The sequence below is a fragment of the Xenopus laevis genome, chromosome 6S (assembly GCF_017654675.1).
Source record: "Xenopus laevis strain J_2021 chromosome 6S, Xenopus_laevis_v10.1, whole genome shotgun sequence".
In the NCBI taxonomy this organism is placed as follows: Eukaryota; Metazoa; Chordata; class Amphibia; order Anura; family Pipidae; genus Xenopus; species Xenopus laevis.
Genome location: NC_054382.1, coordinates 103,029,491 through 103,056,700, shown reverse-complemented (window position 1 = coordinate 103,056,700; position 27,210 = coordinate 103,029,491). Strand labels below are relative to the sequence as shown.

The following is a 27,210-nucleotide window of genomic DNA, read 5'->3' as shown; positions in this document are numbered from 1 at the left end:
TGGGAGCACTCTAAAGGCTTTAAAGTATATATATAAGTATAATAAATGCTATTGCATATGTACCCAAATAGGGGTTATTTTGTTACAAAGTTATGATCATAAAATTGATAAGCCACCTACCACGTCAAGGTAAGAGTGCTCCCACAACCCCCCTGTTTTGATATTGTATATTTAGCTGGAAGCTGTGGCATAGCTTCAGTGGTTGTAGCACCCCATACCCCCCCCTTTAAACTAGTGGTGATCCGGGGGGCGGAGCCTAACCTTCCATGTGAGCGGTACGTTTGCACAGGAGCTCTCCATTCCCTAGCCCAGAAAGGTGTACAAATTGAGCACATCCCGACGCCACTCAGCACGATTACTGCAGCCCACTATCCCGAGAGCAGATGGGTCCCAAGAATCCGGCGAAAAAGGACTCCAAAAAGGTGTCGGAGTTCTTTGCAGAACGTAACACCAGGCAGTCGGGCTCCATCTTGGACCACCACGCTGATGTGCATGCAGACTCTGGCCTAACTACTTCCCCGGTCACAGCAGCTGAGATTAAAGGCATGCTTACGGAGCTCAGAACAACACTCCAACATGACTTTAAGCTGTTTTCCGCTGAAATTAAGCGTGAGGTACGGGACCTCGCGGAACGCACCGACCACTTGGAACGCAAGATGGCGGAGTTCACCACTGCGCATAATGCGGTTGCTGATACGCAACAGATTATGGAGAAGGAAGTGGCGCGCCTTACCGATAAGGTTGCAGACCTTGAAGATAGGTCCCGGCGCTGCAACATTCGCATAAGGGGCATCCCGGAAGACGTTAAGCCGGAGGCGCTTGAGGCCTACTTTATGGATCTCCTCAAGGCTCTTTTACCGGAGGCACCCCTGATAGATCTGACCGTTGACCGCATTCATCGGGTCCCCAAGCCCAGGACGGCGCCTGAGGCGGCGCCCAGGGACGTTCTTACTAAGCTGCATTTCTTTAAAACGAAAGAACGAGTCCTGATGCTAGCCAGGAAGCGGGACACTTGGCCAGACAAATATAAAACTCTGGAACTGTTTACCGATCTTTCTGTTGCTACCCTTGCTAAACGGAGAACATTCCTTGAAACTACGAGGTCCCTAAGGGAACATAAAATCCCCTATAGATGGGCCTACCCTACGAAACTTCTTGTACTACGGAATGGAGTCTCCTACACCTTTGCCTCACCTGACGAGGCTAAGAAAACGACGTTCAAGTGGACCCACAGAGAGTCGGCCGCAGGTGACAAGACAGAAGCTCTCACCCTAGCAGGACCCCCTTCTCCTCAGACGCGCCTGGACACAGACTGGGAAGCCGCTTAGTCCCTGCTATTCCACATCTCTACCACCTTCTTCTTTTGATGGCTGAGAAGCGTACGGGACAAATATGACCCCGAGTCTGGGCTGGGAAGGAACACCAACACCTGCTCTCCTCTCCCCCCCCACTATCCCTGTTGTTTTACAGGACCCTCAGCAGCGATGACAACACTGAGACCGCTGCCGTTGCTGGACACTTTTCCTCCGGTTGAGGAACTACAGTTTACTGATTCAGGTTATTTTTTGGTTGTGTTTTTACTGTACTGTTATGCTCTTTATCCTCATGGTGATATGACAATCCAGACCAGGGTGTTCGTATCTTTGATCCCAACTCTCTCTTTCCCCTATGCTGCTGTCTTAATATGGAGGTATACTAATGCTTGTTTTCCTATACACAATGATGGTTCGTTTTCTTACACATAATGTCAGGGGTCTTAATACCCCCCAGAAACGTAATTTAATGCTAAAAGAGGCGAGCAGATTACGGGCAGATATCCTGTTCATTCAAGAAACCCACTTTTCTAAGCGCAATCCCCCTAAATTCTATTCTAGAAACTACCCACATGTTTTCCATTCTTGCGCTAATACTAAATCTAAGGGAGTTTCCATGTTTTTCTCCAAACACGTCACGCTAGATGTACATAAACATTTATCGGACTCGAATGGCAGATATCAGGTGGTGATCTGCTCGCTCAATGGTCAGGTATATACCTTGCTAAATTTGTACGCCCCTAATGAACATCAGGACACATTTGTGCGTAAGGTGCTGAATTTGGTTCATGACATGAAAAGGGGACGCCTTGTGGTAGCAGGAGATTTCAACATGGCCTTAAACCAATCGCTTGATACCCAAAGACCATTGGGGAAATCCCCCCCTCCACTTTCCTTGCGTATAGCCCATAAACTGGAAGAATGTATCTCAGAAAATGCTCTGTTTGATGTCTGGAGGGCATACAATCATAATGCTAGAGACTATACATACTATTCTCCGAGGCATGACTCCTACTCTCGGATTGACCTGATTTTAGCTGACTCCCAAACCACTAACGCATTATTGAATGCATTTATTACGACTCGCTCCTGGTCAGACCACGCGCCTGTCATTGCCGATTTTACGGCACACCAAGATCAGGTCCGATCCGGAGTTTGGAGAATCAATGACTCTCTGCTGGCCAATCTAGATCACAGACAAAAGATAACTGATCATCTGACTGACTACTTTAAACTTAATGAAGCCCCAGAACTGACTCCGCAAGCAGTGTGGCTGGCCCACAAAGCTGTACTTAGGGGTGACTTAATTAATCTTAGCAAACAAGTGAAGCGTTCTAGAGAAGCTCAACAGGTGATGCTAGAGGACCAATTAAAAAACGTTGAAAACTCTCGACTCTCTGCTTCCCCCCCTACTCAGCAAAAACTTTTGCAACAACAGGCAGATGATCTTAGGATACAACTCCATAAGGTGCAGTTAGCTCGGACGGAATATAGGCTCAAACTTCTCAAACTAAAATATTACACTAGGGGTAACAAAGCAAACAAATTGCTGACCCATAGACTCAAGGGTATGCAAGCCCAGGCCCGAATTAAATCTATTACTCATAAGGGGGTACTTCTTACTAGTCCAAAAGACATAGCTGAATCCTTTGTGGAATACTATAGGGGGCTCTACAACCTGACCCGAAACGCCCATGATCATATCCCCACGCGACAGGAGATTGCTTCCTTTTTAGATTCGGTCCCACTACCCTCGCTCACTAGTCAACAGATAGAGACCCTTAATGATCCCTTTACTGAAGAGGAAGTTTCGGCTACGATTAAGACCCTAAAAAACGGCAAGTCCCCTGGTCCGGATGGGTACTCAAATGATTATTATAAGACATTCGCACATATTTTGGTACCTAAACTCACTAAACTTTTTAACTATTGGGTCGAAACCAACAACATTAGCTCGGAATTTCTTGCTGCCCATATTGTCACCATCCCGAAGCCAGGCAAAGCCCCAGATAAATGCACTAATTACAGGCCAATTGCACTTCTTAATACAGACATCAAGATTTACGCCAAAATTTTGGCATTGAGATTCGCACCACTACTTCCAACCTTAATTGATAATGATCAAGTGGGATTTATTCTTGGGAGGCAAGCCCCCGACAATACCAGGAAACTATTAAATTTAATTCATATTGCTGACCGGGAGTCTACTCCATTCCTGGCTCTGTCGTTGGATGCAGAGAAGGCATTTGACAGGGTAAATTGGTCTTACATGAATATGGTCCTGGAAAAAACTGGACTCCAGGGTAACTTCTTAAAAGCCATATTGCTTCTCTATACTAAGCCGTCTGCTAGAGTAAGAATTCCGGGTGCTCTGTCGGATGCCTTCGACATAACCAACGGCACGAGACAGGGATGTCCCCTGTCGCCCCTCATCTTTGCCTTAATGGTGGAGCCTTTAGCGGCAAAAATACGACTACACCCGGGGATAGAGGGACTTAGGGTGGCAGCTTCTCATCACAAGATAGGGTTATTCGCGGACGATATTGTCATGTCCATCTCTAACCCGACTTCGTCATTGCCCTTTCTTATGAATGAACTTCAGACTTTCCAGCGCATTTCTTATTATAAGATCAATCAGGATAAAACGCAAGCCCTCTCCATAGGCCTGCCTCATTCAGTTGTAACCCAGGTTAAATTGCAATATCAGTTTGACTGGAGAACCACTTATTTTACCTACCTCGGTGTTAAGATTCCTAAAACCCTGAACCAGGTATTCAAGATAAACTACTTGCCCTTACTGCAGTCGATCAAGGCTGACTGCAGTAAATGGCAAAAGTTGGAAATTTCATGGTTGGGTAGAATTGTTACCACTAAAATGACTATTCTGCCACGCATTCTCTACCTATTTCGAACCTTACAAGTGCAGATGCCCCAGTCTTTTTTAGCAGATCTCCAGAAAACTATTAGACACTTCATCTGGGATGGCAAGAAGCCCAGAATTGCTCTACGAACGCTTCAGCTCCCCACATCCTCAGGAGGCCTGGGAATCCCCAATATCTCTCTCTATCACAAGGCGTCTCTCCTTGAAAATGTGGTTAGACTGCACAGTGCTTTGGGCCGTAGGAAATGGGTGGACATCGAGCTATCTTATATAGCGGGGTATAGAATAGCGGAACTATTATGGATACCACTCAAGGCTAGGCCGCCCCTTCCTGACATACTTCAGACCACGGACCTTCTTTTGAAATGTTGGGATAGACTTCACAAACACTATGGCTTTGGGGAATTCCCGTCCACTCTTACACCAATCTCTGCAATTAAATTGCTGATTCCAGACATACATTTGTCAGAGTTTACTACTAAGGGCATCACATCACTTGGGGACCTTTACTTTGCTAATACACAGAGGCCTTTTGAAGACCTCCAGAGAAAGTATTTATTATCGGACAATGCGAGATTCCCACTGATGCAAATTAACCATCTACTGCAGTCGCATCTCCAAAGCCCTAAATCCATCAGGAGGTCTACGCTCATGGAACTTCTCTGTAGGGAGAGTGTTTACGGACAAGGGGTGTTATCCGATTGTTATAAGTTGCTCCTGCAGAAAGATCCTGAACTTAAACTTCTTTACCAAATGAGATGGGAACAAGACCTCAATCTTCATCTCACCCCTCAACAATGGGACAGAATATTTTTAGCATCCCAGGGTGCCACGAGATGCACTAATCATATAGAAATAAATAAAAAAGTGTTGTTCCGATGGCACCTTACTCCTGTGAAAATTCACAGTATTAACCCTAACTACAGCGATAAATGTTGGAGAGGATGCGATACCCCTGGTACTTTATACCATATGTGGTGGGAATGCCCTCAGGTATTGTTGTTCTGGCAATCGATATTTGCATTCCTGCAAGATGAATTACACTGGACTTTACCTTTTGAGCCTCAAATAGCCTTACTTAATGCCCTTCCTTCTTCTGTGAAGCCGCCTCAACGGAAGTTACTGTTCCAAATTTTTACTGCTGCTGCCACAATCATTTCGAGAAAGTGGAAACTGAACTCTACCTTTTCTCTTCAGGAGCTATTTACACTAATTTCCACTCATGAACAGATGGAGGAGATGGCGTCTACCAACGAGAACAAGAGGGAAGCTCATGAGGTCATTTGGTCACCTTGGAAGCTCTTTAGGGCGACTAACCCCACCACACAGCAAACCCTACATTAGACCCACTCTACGTCCCTATTCCAACTTAGTGCAACAGCTATATCACCTTGACAGGGAGAGTACCCCTTAGATCTGCATATGTTTTCTCCTGGATCATTAAAAGAGCATAACAGTTCAGAGCATAACAGTTAACCTTTTCTTTTTTTCTTTTCTTTCCTCTGTTTTCTTTTATGTGTTTTCATGCTTATCCTTTATTGTGATTTCACTGTAACCGGAATAATGACTCATGTCTCTGTGGTGATTTGCATTTTTATATTTTATTGCACTCGGAGCATTGTGTTCCAGACATACAGCCTTTCTTTTGTTATCGCTGTTTGTGAAATTCAATAAAGCATTTCTCTGGTTAAAAAAAAAAACTAGTGGTGATCCTATGCTTTTAAAATTGGGCGTTTGTTTTGGGAATATCTCTCCTTTAAAAGCCTGATTGCTGGCTGGGGAGGATTTAGCCCTCAGTGAAAAAACAGCGTTCAATGGACATTGATTACAGGTAATGCTAGAATGCACATAAAAAATAAATAAAACAAGTTAGGGACCGCCATTCGGGGTTTACCTTGACGTGGTATTCGCATTTTTTATACTTATATACAGTATATACTTTAAAGCCTTTAGAGTGCTCCCACAACCCCCCTGTTTTAATATTGTATATATATATATATATATATATATATATATATATATATATATATACTCTTTATGGAAAAATACATTGGTTTTGCTATGTGTAATAAATCTGTTTAGTGGTAAATATATTCTGACACTACACAAGGGCATCTACCTTATATACTGTGAGTTTTCCTTTTGATTTGTATTGAATTGTATTTGTATTTTGCTGAATATTGTTTCTTACCATAAATGTGAATTTATATATCAGTGATATTGCTATCATTGGCATGCTAATGCAATTATCCTAATATCTGTTTAAAGTCTCTAATGGCTTAAAACGTGTGAGATTTTATTCCAAGCCAGGCCTAATGCCCAGAAAACTCTACTGTCTACTGTCAGAAATGGGTTTTTGTTGTTCTGAGAAGTGAGATAATGTCAAAGAAGAAAATATTTGATTTCGATTTTCGGTCTAAAATATAAATGATTACTTTTTGCAGAATTTAAGTGAAATCATTTTAAAATGCGTTGGGGCTCATTTATTAAAGCAGCGCAGCGCATAAGTGGACGCAAAAGGTTGTCTGCGCCATCACAAGCGTGATCGCTAATATATTTGCGTGATATTGCGCATAACACAGAGCTTTTGCGATGGTTTTGTTTATGCGCATTGCGCAAAAGATTGGGCATTTATGTCGCAAACGATGCCGTGGTTGTTAGGGGCGTGGCTGTGGGCGTGGCTACAATGCGCTTGCACTGCGGCCGTCGCAGATTTGCGTCTGTATATGTGCAAAACTGCACCCGGGCAACAGCACCACAATTTTTACGCCTGCCTCTTCGTGGCGTAATAGTAACGCTCTTCAAAATGCGCATTCCTGCCCAGCTGCGCTAGTATATTCAAGATGAACAACCCTTGTAAAGTGCATATTAACCACGCCTTCCACCCAACATGTTTATATTGACCAAGGTTCCTTTAAGGGTATCAGGTAGGCTAAACACCTTTGCAACCAAACAAATATTAGCACAGAAACAAATGCAGATGCGTCTAAGTGAACGCAATATGCGCAATATGTGACGCAACTAATTAAAGCAGCGCATTCATACATGAGCACAACTAATCCTTACCTTTGCGGTATCTTCCTGTGCGCACAATTTATTATAAGCACTGCGACAGCTGATACGCAGTTTCACACGTCGCACCTGTCTTGTGTCTACATTAGCGCACAAATCGCACTGTTAAGGTATCGTGCGCTACATTATTAAATACTCGCATGCGCTGGGCAAATGTCTGGCCACTGCGCTCTTTTTAGCGCTGCGCTGCGTTAATAAATGAGCCCCTTTGTGTTTCTGTTTCTCACACTTACACGGACGCTTAATATTAAACAAAACGGTTATTTTCCCACTGTTAATGATATGTGTCCTTATTCGTGAACATTTCAGTGAAATTGATTGTGGTTATAAAGGTGACTTGTCCACCCACGTCTATTAGTATAGGAAACATGCCGTATAGGGCAGACACTGCTGCAGGTAGGCAGGGATTGATGTAGAAGTGGGCAGAATGATACCATCCCAACAACAGCAGTGTCCACTTCAGACAATGCATTTGCTCTTCACACAGGGTCAGAAATAGGGGTAGGCAGAAGAGGCAGCTGCCTAGGGTGCAATGATAGGGGTGCGCTGGGCAGCTACCTCTAAAATTATGTTCTGCCTACCCCTAGCCGAGTTCAAACCCCTCAGTCTTACTCCCCTTCCTTTCCTATGTCACCCACCACTCAATCACTCTCCCCTCCCTCCTTTCAACTTCCCTCCGTCGCATTCTCCTCCCTCCCCTCCGTCACATTCTCCTCTCTCCCTCCCACCTCTTTGTTGCGCTCACCTCCCTCTTTTCCTTCATGTTTTCCTCCCACCCTCTGTTGCATTTTTCTTGCATCAACCCCTCTGCCGCATTCTCCTCCATCCCTTCCATCTCATTCTCCTCCCTCCGTCGCTCTCCTATTTGTTGCGGTCATGCATGCACGTGTGGGGTGGCTGGCCAGGTTGTCTAAGGTGCCTGGCCCGGACCTACCTTTACATGAAAGGGTAATGGCGGTCACATTGCATACCTCTTAGGAGAAACTGGACAAACCAGAAAGAAGGTTCAAGATTTCCATTTTTTCCCTTCCCTAATAGTTGTGACCTGGTCCAAATAAAGCTGCAATATAAATGATATAAGATATAATAGGTGTGCATATTGCTCTTGATCTCCAAACCAACAGTCGCCACCAGATCTAACTGGGAATAGCAGATAATGTTAAAAAGATGAGAATTAAAATGTAATATTTAATCAGTCTTTAAAAAAGAAAAAGGGTTAATGTCAAACACAACTAACAGTGTCTGAACACTGGGATCTCACAGAGGAATGTGTTTATAATTGGTCTCCTTTGGGGCTTTTCTCTCCCTTCTTTCCCCCATTCTGTTGTTGTGATTGAGCAAAGCACAGCACCAAATAAGGTTTTCATTGCTGTCACATGTAGGGGGTAGTGCCTTCCTCCAATTCTTGTGAATTTTCCCAATTCCATTTGGGACTTTACAGCGTGGACTGGAGCAAAAACAAGAGCACATGTTCACTCTGTTCCTTTAAATATCTAGCTCTTAGGGGTCTATGATTCCAGTTTGCTCATTCCTGCCGTTTCATGATCTAAACAACATAAAAAAAGAGACCATTGCATTTATTTCCACCTTCAGCTAGAAACAGATTGGATAAAGCTCTACAAGAGACAGTACAACTCCTGAGCCTCATGTGATTGTATAATAAGCAATTCTCCTGTAGAAAACAACGAAACCTACAGTTGTGTTCAGAACAATAGCAGTGTGTTTAAAAAGTGAATACATCTCAAAATCCTTATAATAACTTTTATTTCCATACACATAAATGCACTGGGAACACTGCACATTCCAAATCAAAACATGAAGAAAAATGTATCAAAGTTGTGTTATTCCTTTACAGAAAGTGAAGAACATTGAATATTAGGCTGTTCCAAGACATAGCAGTGTCTGCATTCAAACATTCACAGTATAAACTGAAAAATGTTTCAAGATTTTGCATCACTGAACTAATATTTAGTTGTATAAGCAGTTTTTCTGAGAACTGCTGCACATCTGTGCTGCATGGAGTCCACCAACATCTGTTACATTCCACAATTCTTCTGCATTTCTTAGTTTTGCCTCAAAAACAGCATTGTTGATGTCAGCCGCAAGTTTTCTATTGGATTAAGGTCCTGGGATTGGGCTGATCACTCCATTACGTCAATCTTGTCGGTCTGGAACCAAGATGTTGCTTGTTTACTGGTGTGTTTGGGGTCATTGTCTTGTTGATGGACCCATTTCAAGGGCATTTACTCTTCAGCATAAGGCCACATGACCTCTTCAAGTATTTTGATGTATTGAAACTGATCCATGATCCCTGGTATGTGATAAATAGGCCCAACACCATAGTATTAGAAACATCCCCATATCATGATGCTTGTGCCACCATGCTTCACTGTATTCATACTGGACTGAGACTTGAATTCAGTGTTTGGGGGTCGTCTGACAAATTGTCTATGGCCCCTAGACCCAAAAAAGAACAATCTTGCTTTCATCAGTCCACAAAATTTTCTCATTTCTCTTTAGGCCAGTCAGTGTGTTCTTTGGCAAATTGTAAGTTCTTCAGCACGTCTTTTTTTCAACAATGAGACTTCTTGCCGATAGCTTAGCTTCACATAGGTGTCTTCTCACAGGTACTCACAGGTAACTTCAGACCTTCTTTGATCGTCCTGGAGTTGATCATTGGCTGAGTCTTTGCCATTTTGCCTATTCTTCTATCCATTTGAATGGTAGTTTTCAGTTTTCTGCCACATCTTTCAGATTTTGGTTGCCATTTTAAAGTGTTTGAGATCATTTTAGCTGAGCAGCCTATCATTTTCTGCACTTCTTTATTCATTTTCCCCTCTCCAGTCAACTTTTTAATCAAAGTATGCTGTTTTTCTGAACAATGTTGCCTTCCTTCCTTAAATAAGGACCGTAATTGATGTTTTTTTACAGAAAGAATGATTTCACTAATTGCTACACTGCTATTATTTGGAACAAGCCTCAATTAATGATTCCATTACACAGAATCAGCAGCATGCATGTCAATGTTTTCTATTACTCTACTACACCTGCTAGTAAATTATTTGTCATGTAGAAATGAATTTCTACCAAAAACACTGATTGATCAGGTTAGTGACGTTGGGCTGCTATTATTCTGAACACAACTGTACAAGTAGATCAGATAATAAGCTCAAAGAGAGACATTGGCTTTAGAGAGGTGCCCTGTTATTGTAAAATGTTTCTTGACTACTATTTTCCATTGGTTTAGCTGGAAAGCGCCAATCATTTCCTGAAGAAAAAGTAAGAAAAAAAAAGACCCAGTTGAGTAAAAATTTTTTTTTTTATTATTATTTTGGAATTATTATGAATTATGGAGATTTATGACATGCAAATTAATTGCAAATCACAACTGGCATATTAGCACCTTAATTTGCATCTCATTAACTCAAATGCCATAATCTCAGATCAACACATACAAGTTTAAGGGCTTTCCTTTTGCCTCCCCATCTATTGCACTGGGGGTTTCTACGTTTAGCACAAATGAACTGGGGCCACTTGTATTAAATGATGGGGAAGTTGGACAGCTGGGGCACCTTATTAACAACTGCTGAGAAGCTCTTTAGAAAAGAATGGCTAATTCCTATTTTGCTGATGTTTTCAACCACAAAAAAAATTCGGCAATAAATCTATCCAATTGCTTATGTTGACTTTTCACCAATAAACACTGTTGAATCACCCCCTACGCCCAGTGGGTTTTATTTAGATTTAAATTCAGCAGTATTTTTAAAAAATATATATTTTTCCTGGTGACAGAGCTGATAGATTATTTTAATATCACACATGCTGGTCCACTTCTAAGGAAGCCACTTGATGACTTTCCTTGGGCAGCAGTGTACAGCAGTTTCATACTTCCAAATATCCTTTCTATGGGTCAGTAACAAGCTTTATATTCCATATAGTCAGTATATTGTGAGTGGGTCCCTAAGCTCAGTAAGTGACAGCAGTTGAGAGCATGTGCAGTGAATCAGCAGAGAAGAAGATGGGGAGCTACCGGGGCATCTTGGGAGTCACAGATCTTTACTGCTAAAGGGCAGTGGTTGCCTTGGGCTGGTACAGAAGCCCAAAACATAATGTACAATATTTCTAGCCTAATTCTTTGTTGAGTTTTAGTTTTCTTTAAAATGTTTTCACTGGGGTGTGAGTGCCCATTCTAATAAAAAAATATTTGCTTGTATCCATCTTTGAAACAGGCAATCAGCCTTTAGCCAATCAGAGCATTAGAAAGTTCACCAGGCTAAACCAACCTGTAGCCAATCAGAGCCAAGAATGCTTGCAACTCAAAGAAACATAAAAAGTCTGAAGTGGACCCCTACATAAAAAAGGTTCTTACATACAATTAATTCAGATTCATTCACACATCTCTTTGTATCAGAAATCATAGTCATAAATTCTCAATACTGTGTGTGATATTGACAGCTTTATCCTTAACAGATGACAATAATACGCCTTAAAGGCTTCCGGTTGATCATTTGGAGAGGTATAAAAATGATACACAGCAATCCTCCTTTCTGCTTGATCATGTTATAAAAATACCATCAACCCCGTTATGAGGCGGCATTGACCTACAATGCATTTATTTGGCAATGCATAGCAAATACAGTCCAACACAAATGGCTATAATGCACTTGATATGCTTATTTGGCAGTAACAGAATCTTCTTCACAGTTGTTGAGAATGATGCTTCTGTCCCTTCTATGGCACTAAGGCAATGAGCGTGTTGTAGCACATCACATGTGCGAGTAGCTGGTGAGTATTTTGCAATACGTGAGAGAAAGAGCCTGTAGTGAAGCGTGATGGGTTTGCCGGGAAGTGGATAAAATCAGTCGAGAGCAAGAAGCGGCTTGGTGTTCTCACTCTCTCGCTCTTCCTCGTGCCGCAGCGTGCCAGGTTCTACCACTGACTGAGATCTAAAAAGGAGAAAAACATTATTATCAGCATTTCTGTGAATCCTGGATGAGGAATAAGAAAGTCTGCAAAGTCTGTCAAATATTTGTTGGACCCGATCATAGGTGCTATTTTAACAAGACTTACCATTGGCTTCCCAAAATGAGGAGACCTTATGCTGAAATTCCTATTGCTGAGCGTTACTCTGACTAGGTCAGAGCAGAATTATAATACAGGTATGGGATCTGTTATCCTGTTATCCAGAAAGCTCCAAATTACAGAAAACCTGTATCTCATAGAATCCATTATAATCAAATAATCCAAATTTTTAAAAATGATTTCCCCTTTTCTCTGTAATAATAATAAAACAGTACCTTATACTTGATCCAAACTAAGATATAATTACTCCTTATTGGAAGCAAGACCAGCCTATTGGGTTTATTTAATGCTTAAATGATTTTATAATAGACTTAGGTAAGATGATCAAAATTACGGAAAGATCCCTTATCCAGAAAACCCCAGGTCCCGAGCGTTCTGGATAATAGGTCCCATCCCTATATTATATAATATAAGTACAGGTATGGGACCTGGTATACAGAATGCTCGGGACCTGGGGTTTTCCGTATAACGGATCTTTCCGTAATTTGGGTCTTCATGCCTTAAGTCTACTAGAAATTCATTTAAACATTAAATAAACCCAATAGGCTGGTTTTGCTTCCAGTAAGGATTAATTATATCTTAGTTTGGATCAAGTACAGGGTACTATTTTATTATTATTACAGAGGGGGAAATCCTTTTTAAAAATTTGAATTATTTAATTATAATGGAGTCTATGAGATACAGACTTTCCGTAATTTGGAGCTTTCTGGATAACAGGATAACGGATGACTCCGTGTGACAAGTTAGAAGTCCTGGATCATTGCTGCTATTGACAAGCTGAAACTTTAGGCTGGTAAATATATCAGTATATCAGTATATAAAATATGGCATCTTTAGCCACATTAATTGTTAGCGTTTAGTTCTCCTTTAACATATAAAGGTCATACACTCTATACTATTGTTAAGGAGGATAAGGAAAATACAGAAAATATAGAGATAAAATATATAGATACTGACTTTGTGACAAATGTTCTCTTTCGAATCTCAATGACAAAGCTGTGAGAATCATACTGCAAAAATGTATCACAGTTCAGTTCACAGGGAATGTATGAGCAAATGTGTGAGCATATATAATGAATGTACAGGTATAGCATCTGTTATCCAGAAACCTGTTTCCAGGAACCTTTGAATTAGGGTAAGGCTATGTCCCATAGATTGCATTTTAATCAAATAAATCAGATATTAAAAAATATTCCCTTTTTCTCTGTAATAATAAAATAGTACCTTGTACTTGATCCAAACTAAGATATAATTAATCCTTATTGGAGACAAAACCATCCTATTGGGTTTGTTTATTGTTTAAAAGAATATTTAACAAACAAAGTACGGAGATCCAAATTACAGAAAAATATATCAATATTATAGCTGAATATTATTTTGGGCAACAATGTTACTTTTGCTTTCATCACCATTACTTGAATTTGATCCTTTTATTCTCTACTTTTATTTAATAGACACAAAAAAAAAAAATATCCAATGTAGCTCTTAATAAGATGGCTGTGTTTCAGTCGAGGGAAATGAGAATCCATTAACCTTCAAATGCACTACTTCACATTAGAGAGAACACAATCTGCGGGGGGGGGGGGGGGTTGGTGGTTATGGAGTGGATTTACAAAGCAATCCCCCTGAAAATTACATTTGCATTAATAAGTCGGGCTCACCATTTCTATATGTCACTGTATATAAAGAGCATTCATTCTGCAGGGCTTCCCAAACTTTATTAATAGACTGTAAGGATCAGATTGAAATCCTTTGTTCAGCCAGTGATATTGTTGGGATGCAAAGCGAGTGCTGTGTGCAGAAAGGTGAATGATTATTGTGTGGCTGTGTCCCGCTGTAAAGTGGGAGGATTGTGAGAAGCGTTGCTCGCAGGCATGTCTGTAAGTTAACAGCAATCTTGGTATCAATTATGCAATATCCCCATGGGACAGCCATTACTAAAGCATAGTACAGTTAAAAGTCAAGGGATTTACCAGGCCATTGCTTATTATCATTCTGGTGCAAAACAAATAGCAGAGTTCAGGGCTTTCAGGATTCTCAGTTCTGCCTGTCAAGACAGCATGACATGGCCTCAAAATTTTTCTTTCCATCTTCTGTCCAATGCAAGAAAATATTAATAAAAAATAAATATTTAGTAGCTAACTTGATGTGTTCAACTAACAGCAGTATCCCATCTTCTAATGAAGGAGAACAAAAGCCTGCCATAAAATACATAAATATATAGTCATATGAAAAAGTTTGGGAACCCCTCTCAGCCTGCATAATAATTTACTCCACTTTCAACAAATATAAGATAACAGTGGTATGTCTTTCATTTCCCAAGAACATCTGAGTACTGGGGTGTTTTCTGAACAAAGATTTTTAGTGAAGCAGTATTCAGTTGTATGTAATTAAATCAAATGTGAAAAACTGGCAGTGCAAAAATGTGGGTACCCTTGAGTTTGTAAATTTGCTAATTTGAATGAACTTCACAGGCAGGTGTGTCCATCATGAGAAAATGTATTTAAAGGAGAATTCAACCTGTTTGGAAAAAAACCCCGTACCCCAACCCCAGGTAGACCGCCCGGGCTAACTACTGCCCTGGGGAAATGCCCCATACTCCATACTTACCCCTCAGCGCAGATTCTTCCAGCGTAGTTGCACGCATGCATCTTCTGCAATCTCTGTAAGCTGACTGAGAGATCAGCAATTTCCGTGTAAATTTGCGCATGCGTAGTTGTCGCAAACTGCTCCAACTGCGCATGCGCAGAAATACCGACAGCTTACAGAGATCGCAGAAGATGTATGCAACTCCGCTGGAAGAATCTGAGCCGAGGGGTAAGTATGGAGTATGGGGCATTTCCCCGGAGGGGGGGGGGGTAGTTAGCCTGGGGGGAGATGGGAGGGGGGTCCACTTGGGGTGGGGGTACGGGATTTTTTCCGAACTGCTTTGTGTTTGCAATCAGTTGCAAGAGAAAAATCAGGGCTGATTTTGGGGGGCAAACTGGTGCAGCTTGGGGGGAGGAAACAGAAAATACTACATTTGAAGTTAGGCTTTTGTTGTCCTACTTTGCAGCAATTAATGTTTTTAATATTATTATGCATAAAAACATAGACAACGCATGGAAAAGCATTTTTATATGGAGCAGTATGGAATATTCTTTCCTGTCTCTATTTTTTTCTCTACATTATCCAGTTCTGCTATAGGCTGAGCATTGACTGACACATGAGGCCATATAAGTGGGTTAGTAATCAATAGTCAGATTTTTAAAAATCATTAATTTGAATAATGGTTTCAAAAATGTCAATGTTTATTAAGTGGAAAAAAATGCAAAAAACTATAACCCTAATCAACCCTTGGCAATCCAGGGCCCTGAGTCCCTTTTGCGTATGAAAAGTACTGGGAACTGGGATTTACAGTGCAGTGCCTCCCCCTAGGGAACACTGAGGAGCACACCTCAGGGGATTTCCACTAGGAAAAATAAAACACACACAGTTTGCAATAAAACAAATATAAACTTGTATTTAGTAACTTTTAATGCAAATCACACAATATAGCTTTTACTTTGGGGGAACCTTTGCAGACTTTCAACCCCTGGCACAGTCTCTCAATGCCACAGTCCCACACACTGGGTGGATAAATGCAAAATCACTCTGATCAGTTCAATGTCCCTTTCCCAAGAGCTCTGCCCCAAGGTACCTTTCCCTTTGAAAGTAGTAGCCGCTCCCATATGGCAGGTACACGAGAAAGACCTGTCCTCACCCTGGGGAAACACACAGTGGCCAAAGTATCCACAGGCAGGAGATGTTAACTGGCTCTCCCTGATGCTCATATACTTTCTCCAGCAGAACAAAACACAACATTTTCTTCTCCTTCTTCCTGGAAACTCCTTTTAATAAGTAGTGTCACTCTCCACAGATCTGATCCTCTCTAGCTGCTGCAGCAAGAATTCCTTTTCTAAGCTCTGTGCATTTTGCTCCAAAGTCAGGCACTCCCTCTCTCCCAGGGAGGTACTGGGGAGCCCAGGCAATCGGTTGGCTCTCCAGCCTGTAACTGGGCTGGATGATGTCACAGACAGAAAAACAGGGGAAGGATTTGTCTGATCCCCTACAAAACTCTAATGTAAAACTCTGATATTTGAAAGCTTGTGAGGTCACGTAGAAATTAATGGGAGCTGTCCTAGGCAAAATGTAAACTTTTTATGCAATTTGAGTTCTTTGAGTTTTCCGATTAGACTGGTTTTACTTCCGATAAGGATTCATTATATCTTAGTTGGGATCAAGTACAAGGTACTGTTTTATTATTACAGAGAAAAAGGAAATCATTTTTAAAATTTTGGCTTATTTGATTAAAATGGTGTCTATGGGAGACAGGCTTTCTGTAATTTGGAACTTTCTGGATAACGGGATTCCAGATAACGGATCCCATACATGTAGAAAAAAACCTCTAAACTAAAAGGAGATGGGAAGTCTTCTTCCACTTGGGGTGCCAAATGTAAGGCACCCCCAAGTGAATGTATTTACTTACCTGACACCCTGGGCCGATGCTCATATCAGTAGAAAACTACACCGCACCACAGAGCGATACTCTTCCGTCTCCCTCTTCTTCGCGCAGCTGCGCATTTGCAGTAGAGTATTTAGCCAAACTTTAACTAAAAAGTAGGCTGCTTTGTTCTACTGCGCATGCGTTTGCCCTGGGAAATTTGAAGAAAGAAGATGCCAGAAGAGGATCGCTCCGTGGTGCTCGCTGGAAGAACCCCGGGCCATGCAGTTTCTCCTGATAGGTTTCAGGTAAGTAAATACAATCACTTAGGGGTGCCTAACATGTGAGTATAGGTTGAAGTGATGGCTATAGAAAATGTTTTACTTATGGAAAGTAGTATGGCAGTTCCCACTACAGAGAAAGAATGTTCTATCCACAAAATAAAGCATCTGTTTAGGGACAATGTAGTGGAAAAGGAAGACATATATACTTTATTTTTCCCTTTGAAAAAGCCTTTGCCGTTGAATATTTTATCTATGGTGAGAATATAAAAGGTTGCTTTGCAGAAAGTGCCGGTGTGACAGGCTCTGGTTCCCAAAATAGAATGTGACATACGGTGTTCTAGTTGTGCTCTGAATTGGTGTCACACAGATTGAGACAGGCACATACATGGCTTCTTAGATCTCTATCAAGTACTTTATAATATCACAATGCAGATAAGAAGAGATGTGCGGAGCTAATGACCAGCGTGTGTCTTGCAGTGATAAAAAGCTCTTTGGTAGAAAGTCTTTGTGGAAAAGCTGTTGGAAAATGTTAGATATGGTTTTTCCCTATTCAGCCCCTTTGCTTTGTAATGTGCTACTGTAACTAGTGCAGCTGGAGAAAACATTTGCTGTTTCATAGAAACATTCTGTATTATATCACATTCCTTTGTACAAATAACATGGAGATCTCAACAAAAACAAGTGGAGCCATATACAAATGTAAATGCAACATCAACCAATCTGCTCTGACAAAGTATACTGCGAGTATACGGTATATATTGGAGCAAGGGAATCCACGAATTGCCTCCAGCCTGGAGGGATTTTTTTCACCGCATTTTGCCATGAAAATGACACCCATAGACTCTAGAAAAAAAAGTTGCGCATCCAAAAAAAAATTGATGCCCAATATTCCAGTTTCTTTGGAGTTTAAATTTGATTTGAGTTTTCAGGTCGGGACTATTCGATTGATTTTTTTCATAGATAATATACCATTCGAATAGTGAATAAAATCGAATTTATTAGAGTTTAAAAAAATTCACATTGTTCTAAAATTCAACCTTTGATAAATAACCCCCTTAATCCTCATTCTGTATTGTTACTTAAAAATGTACAGTATAAGCATGCTGCACCTTCATTCACCTAACTGCATTATGGAATCAATGTGTCCAGTCCAGCTCTAAGAACTATTTTTTATCAGTCTCAGCCATATCCAAAATACTAAAATATCCTTCAGGCTGGGTTTAATAAATATTTAGGACAGCAAATATATGTTTACCCTTTATATCTAGGGTGGGACTCCTGTCAATGGTTTTGAGACCCAAGAGAGTTCCCATCCCATCAGTCTTGTATCTTATGTTATTAATAGCCCAAACGGCAACAAAATCCTAAATTTAAAATCTTCCTTCGAAGAGAAGTTTATATCTTTATTGCCTATGGTTTAAGCAATGATTAAAGCATTATTCACTTCCATAAATTAAGTGTATGAAACTGTGTATATTTGTGCTTAAACTATTTGTTCTGCACCGTTCTGGGAATGTTTTATTCCTTATTACAATTCAGTAGAACCTGTACGGCGAGAAAAACCTGACTATGAGTTATTGAAGTGACAGGAACTATATATTACAGCAGTTTAGCACTTTATTGCTCTTTTAAAATGAAGTCCACAAATATATGTGTTTTGATTTTAATGGTAGAAAAACATCCAGTATTATAGATTGCCCGCTGCTGCCCCACAGCATCCATCTTTCATAAATAGCACCATTTGCAGAAGGACGTGTGACTCTGTAACTGCTCTGCCATCACAAATGAGAAGCTCTTAATCAGAACGGATGTGGTTTAAATGAGCTGCTGGAGCAGCAGATGAGCATTTTCTGCATAATTACATTTTGCTTTATGGAGAAGGACAGGAAATGGCTTACAAAATACTCTGGGCGATCACAGGATTGAAATAGATTTGGGTTCATAAAAACAGAGTAAAGCTCCTGCTGATATCAGGTCATGCAAAAATGGATCACTGTTTCTGTGCAAAACTCGTTTGGGAACTTACTGATGCTATGTAGATTACTAAGGCACCCGGCATACATAGAAGGACATTTATTTCAGATATAAATGAGTTTATGTATGTGCAACCAAACTTTTTTCCTGCTGCTGTCAGCAGTGCATTGCAAAGTGCTGACATTCTGGGATCAGCCAGTTAGATCAGGTGAAATCTGTCAGTGGCTCACAGCACCAGTGTGTGTGCACCAGAACAACAATGTTAGGTTGAGGAACTCACAAATAAATTGATACATATATAAATAATTGTAAACAAATAATAATGAAGACTTTGATTTTTTTTTTATTATAGGAATAGGTCCCTTTAACAGTATGGAATGAACGTGGCTGTGGGATATCCAAAATAAACAGTGTCCACTTGTGTTACCTGCAATGGTTACTAAACCTACAGATGACAGAAGTGCACTAACCTTTAACATAAAATGGAGTTTTAGAATGATCACTACCCAAAGGTAGACACTGATTACAGGTTTCAGTGGGTGCCAAGCAAGCTCTTGGTTAGTTCCTTTGAATAAAGTGCAAGGCAGATGGTCAAGGGTTCTGTACACCACTGTTTTGTATTTTGGGAACTAAATAAAATAGCAATAGTTATCCTATATGTGGTTCAGTTTTATGCTGTAGTTATCTCTAGTTAACATGTTTTGCTTTACCAGTGACCCATGGTAGGCCTGTTGGCAGTACAATGTTAAAATTGAATCTATACTATGGATATTGTTGGACCATGCAAATGGGAGTATAAACAGGTGTGGGACCTGTTATCCAGAATGCTCAGGACCTGGGGTTTTCGGATAACTGATCTATCCATAATTTGGATCTTCATACCTTAAGTCTACTGGAAAATAATGCAAACATTAAATCAACCCAATAGGCTGGTTCTGCTTCCAATAAGGATTAATTATGTCTTAGTACAAGCTACTATTTTATTATTACAGTGAAAAAAGGGAATCATTTTTAGAAATGTGGATTATTTGATTATAATGGAGTCTATGGGAGATGTTCATTCCGTAATTCGGAACTTCCATATTTCCATATTAGTACTGTATTATAAGCACATGCACATTGCACATATCAATGGATTTTATTTGGATGCTGTAATGGGTCAATTTATTTACACTAGCACAAGATTGACTGGGTTTTTTTTTCCACCGATCAGCACATGGACTTGGGTGATGGGTTTAAATATTGCATTGTGTATGTTTATAAATATTGTATTGCATTTGTTTATAAAGGGACAGTGAGGCCCAAAACAGTAGTGTTAATAAACTGGACTTTGGGGGAATTCTATTTTGTCCTCCCACTCATCATGTCAAAGCATACTGAGAATCATACAAAATCTCTGTTATAAACGAATGCCTGGTCTATTAAGTATTGATGAATTTGGGTTATTTGAAATGGCAAATTAATTATTTAATAAAGTAAAGAGTTCCAGCTAATAAAACAAAATTAGAATGATACAATTAGGTAAAACAAGTAAGAGGTTACATAGTTTAGTTGGGTTGAAAAAAAACTAAAGTCCATCAAGTTCAGCCCCTAGTGAACCCCAGCGCATATACATACACACTCCTAATTACTCTAAATATTTTTGATAAAGATACATCTTTAGTGACTGTCAGTTATTTAATAAATAGAATATAAACAATCTCTCTAGCTGTGCCTTGAATTTTAGATTATTTTTAAAATGAGTGGCAGGGCATCCAATGAATGTACCATTTTAATTGTGAGCATGTCCTTGGTCTCGGTCAACGTCATTAATCTGACTGCAGTTCACAGCTGCTTCTGCTGCTGCTAATTACTCCGCTTGTGTGTTATTCTGCACACTGTGTGGTACCGGAGAATCACTGGATAATTTATGACTTGTCTGCTGCTGTGTTTAGTTGGAATACATATTTTTTTATAACAGAACATTATCTTTTGGACATCTCGGTAGGTATTGTAATACCTGCACTCATGTAAACAGGAAATATTGGTCTCTGAATTGAATGTGTCTAAAATGAAGGAAATAAAAATGAACAACAAGGGTCTATTCCCAGGTTTTATTATCCAAAATATGATTATGCTACTGGTAACATTTGTGCACAAAAGTACTCATTATTGGGCACTCCACACTGCTAAGTGCTCATTCATGGGGTCTACTTTCTGGCTTTCAGTACAGTACTCAGACTCTGGATACCCAATCACCCAACTCACACTAAGGGAGAAAAAAGTCTGAAATAAGCTTCATGAAGGGCTCACCTAACATTGCCTGTACCAGTTGGATTCTAATCCATTTACGGCCCATGGAGACCTCCTGGTAGCAAGCTGTTATCAAGCTGTCACCACCAATGTCATGTTTTCATTCATGTGAGTGGTAGATGATTGTATTCATGTCAAGACAGATGGCATTAGGGATGCACCGAATCCACTATTTTGGATTCGGCCGAACCCCTGAATCCTTCTTAAAAGATTCGGCTGAATACCGAACCGAATCTGAACCCGTATTTGCCTATGCATATGCAAATTATGGGTGGATAGGGGAAAACATTTTTTACTTTATTGTTTTGTGACAAAAAGTCATGTGATTTCCCTCCCCACCCCTAATTAGCATATGCAAATTAGCATTTGGATTCAGTTCGGCCAGGCAGAAGGATTCTGACAAATCCTGCTTAAAAAGGCCGAATCCTGGCTGAATCCCGAACCAAATCCTGGATTCTGTGCCTCCCTAGATGGCATCAAAGGGTATTGTGCCAAAATAGATAAGGTCTATGTACACCACTTTCCTACCATTGAAGTATTAGCCATACCGGTCTGCTCCTAGCCTCTTTTTATTAAGGGGAATCACTCCACTGGGATGATTTTTTTTTTTTTTTTTACGATACCTCTATGTTTGGCAAAAGAAACCAAACAAAGCAAAGGAAGGTGTGTGAGTTAAACAATGCAAATGTACATTAAGACATTGGTATGTTTTTCCATTGCTAGTATGGATTTGATATCCACCTAAGACATACATGAACTTCATTAAATCATTAAATGCATTAAATTAAATCAGAGGCGCTAAGTGTGTATACTACTGCCAGATGCTGTAACTCCTATGTTTATTGTTGCCTGAAGAAGCGGGTCTGAGCCCGTGAAACGCGTTGCACTGATTGGAGTTCGTTAATAAATTTTGACTGCTTAATTACAGTCGTTTTGTGTCTGCTTGGAGAAGGTAAGTCCACTACTGCCTCCTCTGATTACCAAGTTTTTGTTTTTTAACTCGTTTATATCCTTTTATTCTTTTAGCGCCTCTGTTCTTTTTATACAATACTAAGTCCACCCTGGGTGGAGGGTTGATACCCTTTTTCTATCTACAGAGAGCGACTTCTTAATCCTGAGTGGGGTCAGGACAATCTCCCCACCTGCCTTTACAGTGGTTGCCTATTGGTAACCCTGGTTTGTGAGTATATGTTATCTACTCTTATTTCATTATCCCTTACCAATACATATTACACTATTGGGGCTCTTGGTGTTCTTTTTGTTTATGAACTTCATTAAATGTTGGGTGACAAACTGTTTTTTTGTGTATGATGGATGGATGCTATATTGCTGGTACAGGTTGGTACTCTTACACATGTGTTGTTATAATATTAATCTTTGTTTAGCTGTTCTAATGAATGTCTCACCACCATGGTGTCTGATGTTTCTTGGTTCCCCACAAATAATTGTGTATTTTGTGTACAAGACAAATTTGTAATGCCAGGAAAGAGTGAAAAGAATACAATGTGTCTGGGACTTCTGTGCAGGACAAACTCAGAAGAATGGGGGCATATCTCTGTTTATTACTGTATGTCATGGAAAACATACAATATTTAGGGGGAAGGGCCTCCTTATAAACAGACAGGGTCATACTGGGACACCGGCAAAAAACACGATGGGCCCTGGCGGCCCAGAACTGCTCCTGAACAAAGACTCTAGCCCTGCTTGTGACCTCCCTACCCGGCCCCCACCACGGCTACAAGAAGAAAAAGGTACACGCGGGGAGACAGAGGGAGGTTGCATCTCAGGCTGGGAAGTCGAAGGGGGCTTTGCAGCTCCGGCAGGCCCCCACAGCTCGACGCTGTAAATAGCCATATCAACACATGGTGCAAATATAGATGACCACATGTAGGTACAGGTTCATTATTGAATGATCTCTATCTGCCACTCCTGCTCCAATATTTACTATAAGCACCACACCTTGTGATTGTAAATGAGTCTTGTAATGTGTATTTGTATTCCTTTTGGCTACTCCTACCCAACGCTGGGCTTCCATTAAATGAAAATGATGAATGCCTCTTTATGAATGTGCCTCTAGGCTGCACAGATTTTCTGGTTTCCTGTATCTAATAAGGCACACTCTCATACCGGAGGCAAGATAAGGATAATTATTATTTTATCCGTGCTTTCCAGTTCCAAAGAAATTATTTTTTTTCTTTTGCCTTTGACTGAGGTTTAAGCTAAGCTCCTTATGGATCATAATTATTGTGACGCTAATTATTCATCATAATGCTCTTGGCTCTTGACAAATTACTCATTTTTAAACCAAACTAGTACCTGTATAGCCAGTGAAAAATGTGAATAATGGGCATTATTAATAATTCATCTTTGCAATATTTCATTATTATGGTAAAATCTAAAACCAGATGAATGGCACTTTCTTGATTCTACCCTTAATGCTTACAAATAAAAAATATCATATATATATAAATATATATATAAATATATATATATATATATATATATATATATATATATATATATATATATATATATATATATATATATATATATATATATATATATATAGTGTGTGTGTGTAATTTTATTTCCTATAACAGAAAGGATCTAAGAGCTGTTTATAAAGGGCATAGAACTCCAACACGCCCCAGGCCCATCTGAATATTTTTTGTGGGATGGCGCAGTGCCTTATAGTTATGCCACTGTATAAATGCATTTAATCTAACCGCATCTCTGTCTGAGGGACATGGTTCAATGAAGTGCTTTAATACAATGTATATTATTATGAATGCTGGGGCTCATTTATCAACACTTGGCACCTAGGCAGTAACCCATAGCAACCAATTAGTGATTATCTTTTCAGCCAACTGAAAGTTAGAACAATGAAAGCAAAACATTTGATTGGTTACCATGGTTTACTGCCCAGGTGAATATTTGCCCAGTGTTTATAAATGAGCCCTGCACAATGGATGCACCATTATAGGCCTGGGGAATGCTCTCCAGAACTGTGTGCTAGGCCAGTAAATGAATACCAGAAATCTCTTACCTTTTCATATACTTAGGCGAGTCTTCTCCTTCTACAATTGTGGGCACGTGCTTTACATGGATAACGTTGTAAGAACTGTGGGTATATTCATTTTCATCATTATAATCAGGGCCAAGCAATGTCCTCGCCCAGGTACCCATGTCATAAGGTGGAAGCGTGCCTCCAAATTCAGAGGGTAAACAATCAGGGTGAATCAGCTGGTGAAGGCTATTCAGGTTGTTACCGTGTAGAAAGATCTGTAAGATAAATGAAAGTGTACAGTGTTAAAAATGAAATCATGTAGAGCAAATGTTTTGATTTTATCTGGATAATATGAGGGGCAGTTTTTCCTAATTTCCCTGGAATAAAACCAGACACAAGCAGATGTTAAGATGATCTGCTGGTGCATTAAATACAGTTGCTCAATGTACCAGAAGTGATCCTACTGAGATGTCTATGTGGATTTAGAAATAAGGGAACCAGGAGGGATTTCAATGCTTGGGATTAACTTTACCCAAAATCTAGAAATTAATAGGGATGTAGCGAACGTCGGAAAAAAAGTTCGCGAACATATTCGCGAATTTGCGTCAAAAATGCGAACGGTTCGCGAACGTCGCAAACCCCATAGACTTCAATGGGAAGGTGAATTTTAAAAGCTAGAAAAGACATTTCTGGCCAGAAAAATGATTTTAAAGTTGTTTAAAGGGTGCAACGACCTGGGCAGTGGCATGCCAGAGGGGGATCAAGGGCAAAAATGTTTCTAAAAAATCCATTGTTGACACAGCGCTGCGTTTTGTGCTGTAAAGGGCAGAAATCACACTACATTTCTAAACCTGTGTAATAAAATGCTTTAAAACGTCCGGCGTCTACATGCCAATCAAGTCGTGTAAAGGTTACAGCCTGTTCACACGCAAAGACGAAACGCGGTGCTTACTGCAACGCAAAAAGACGCAAAGAGCTTTAATGAATGATACCGTCAAGTGAGCAAATAATAGTTTTTAATTACTAGTTGCTTGTCACCTCCAGGATGTTCGTCCTGTTGGTGGCAATATTTCTGTAGTGGTGTGTTTAGCAGTCACCGTGCTTGTGCGCACGTGCACGGTCAGGCAGAGGTAATTCAATGTACAGTGAAGTGAACCAAAAAACACTGATTCTGCAGTGTGGGCCCAGTTTTGGTCTACTTTATTGATCACCTGCGGTGACCATAAAAGATGCGATTTTGCCACTGTTGCAGAACCCTGAAAAATTAGGCATGTGTACTTTCCTGAAAAATTATGTTTTTTTTGTCGCAGCCACTGAACCAGAAGTCCAGAAACAATATGCCATATAAATGCTGAAAATATTAATTTTTTTTTGTGGCAGCCACTGCAGCACAGAGGCCAGAAAAAATATGCCATATAAATGCAAACAATATTAATTTTTTTTTGTCGCAGCCACTGCAGCACAGAGGCCAGAAAAAATATGCCATATAAATGCAAACAATATTATTTTTTTTTTGTCGCAGCCACTGCAGCACAGAGGCCAGAAAAAATATGCCATATAAATGCAAACAATATTAATTTTTTTTTGTCGCAGCCACTGCAGCACAGAGGCCAGAAAAAATATGCCATATAAATGCAAACAATATTAATTTTTTATTGTCGCAGCCACTGCAGCACAGAGGCCAGGAAAAATATGCCATATAAATGCTAACAATATAAATTTTTTTTGTCGCAGACACTGAAGCACAGAGGCCAGAAAAAATATGCCATATAAATGCTGAAAATATTCATTTATTTTTGTCGCAGCCACTGAAGCACAGAGGCTGAAACAATATGCCATATGAATGCTGAAAATATTCATTTTTTTGTCACAGCCACTGAAGCACAGAGGCCAGAAAAAATATGCCATATAAATGCTGAAAATATTCTGTTTTTTTTGGTCGCAGCCACTGAAGCACAGAGGCCAGAAAAAATATGCCATATAAATGCTGAAAATATTCATTTATTTTTGTCGCAGCCACTGAAGCACAGAGGCCGAAACAATATGCCATATAAATGCTGAAAATATTCATTTTTTTGTCACAGCCACTGAAGCACAGAGGCCAGAAAAAATATGCCATATAAATGCTGAAAATATTCTGTTTTTTTTGGTCGCAGCCACTGAAGCACAGAGGCCAGAAAAACTCAGGATTTACCTGGATTCAAATTAAACCAGTAGGGTTTGCACCCTAGTTTGTAACGGTGGTGGAGGGAGGAGGACGCTAAAGGACAGCTGTATGTGGAGTCATGAGGCGTGCAGAGAAGGACAGCTGCATGGGGAGTCAGAATCAGAAACTCAGAACAAGTCTTCCGGCGTGCAGTAACCCTCCGAGATCCACCCCTCATTCATTTTAATAAAGGTCAGGTAATCCACACTTTTGTGACCTAGGCGAGTTCTCTTCTCAGTTACAATCCCTCCTGCTGCACTGAAGGTCCTTTCTGAGAGCACACTTGAGGCGGGGCAAGACAAGAGGTTCATGGCAAATTGTGACAGCTCTGGCCACAGATCAAGCCTGCGCACCCAGTAGTCCAGGGGTTCATCGCTCCTCAGAGTGTCGATATCTGCAGTTAATGCCAGGTAGTCTGCTACCTGCCGGTCGAGGCGTTCTTTGAGGGTGGATCCAGAAGGGTTCTGCCGCTGCCTTGGACAAAAAAACATTTGCATGTCTGACGTTACAGAGTGGCCAAAGTGCTTTGTCCTTGCAGGTGCGCTCGTGGCAGGATTACTGGCACCTCTGCCCCTGGAATGTTGATGAGTTCCTGAAGTGACATCACCCTTAAAAGCATTGTACAACATGTTTTGCA

The 27,210-nt window shown here is 40.4% G+C and overlaps 1 protein-coding gene across 3 annotated transcripts in view; it reads right to left on the bottom strand.

The window, feature by feature from the left end:
* Positions 1–11,942: 11,942 nt before the first annotated feature.
* Positions 11,943–27,210, bottom strand: part of clvs1.S (clavesin 1 S homeolog) — a 62,217-nt gene continuing 46,949 nt past the window's right edge. For all 3 annotated transcript variants that reach the window (XM_018223755.2, XM_041567877.1, XM_041567876.1), the window contains exons 5-6: positions 24,407–24,642; positions 11,943–12,212 (exon numbers count right to left, since the gene is read on the bottom strand). In XM_018223755.2, the coding sequence (XP_018079244.1) occupies positions 12,125–12,212; positions 24,407–24,642 (324 nt within the window). In that variant the 3' untranslated portion in view covers positions 11,943–12,124. The remainder of the gene's footprint in view (positions 12,213–24,406; positions 24,643–27,210) is intronic.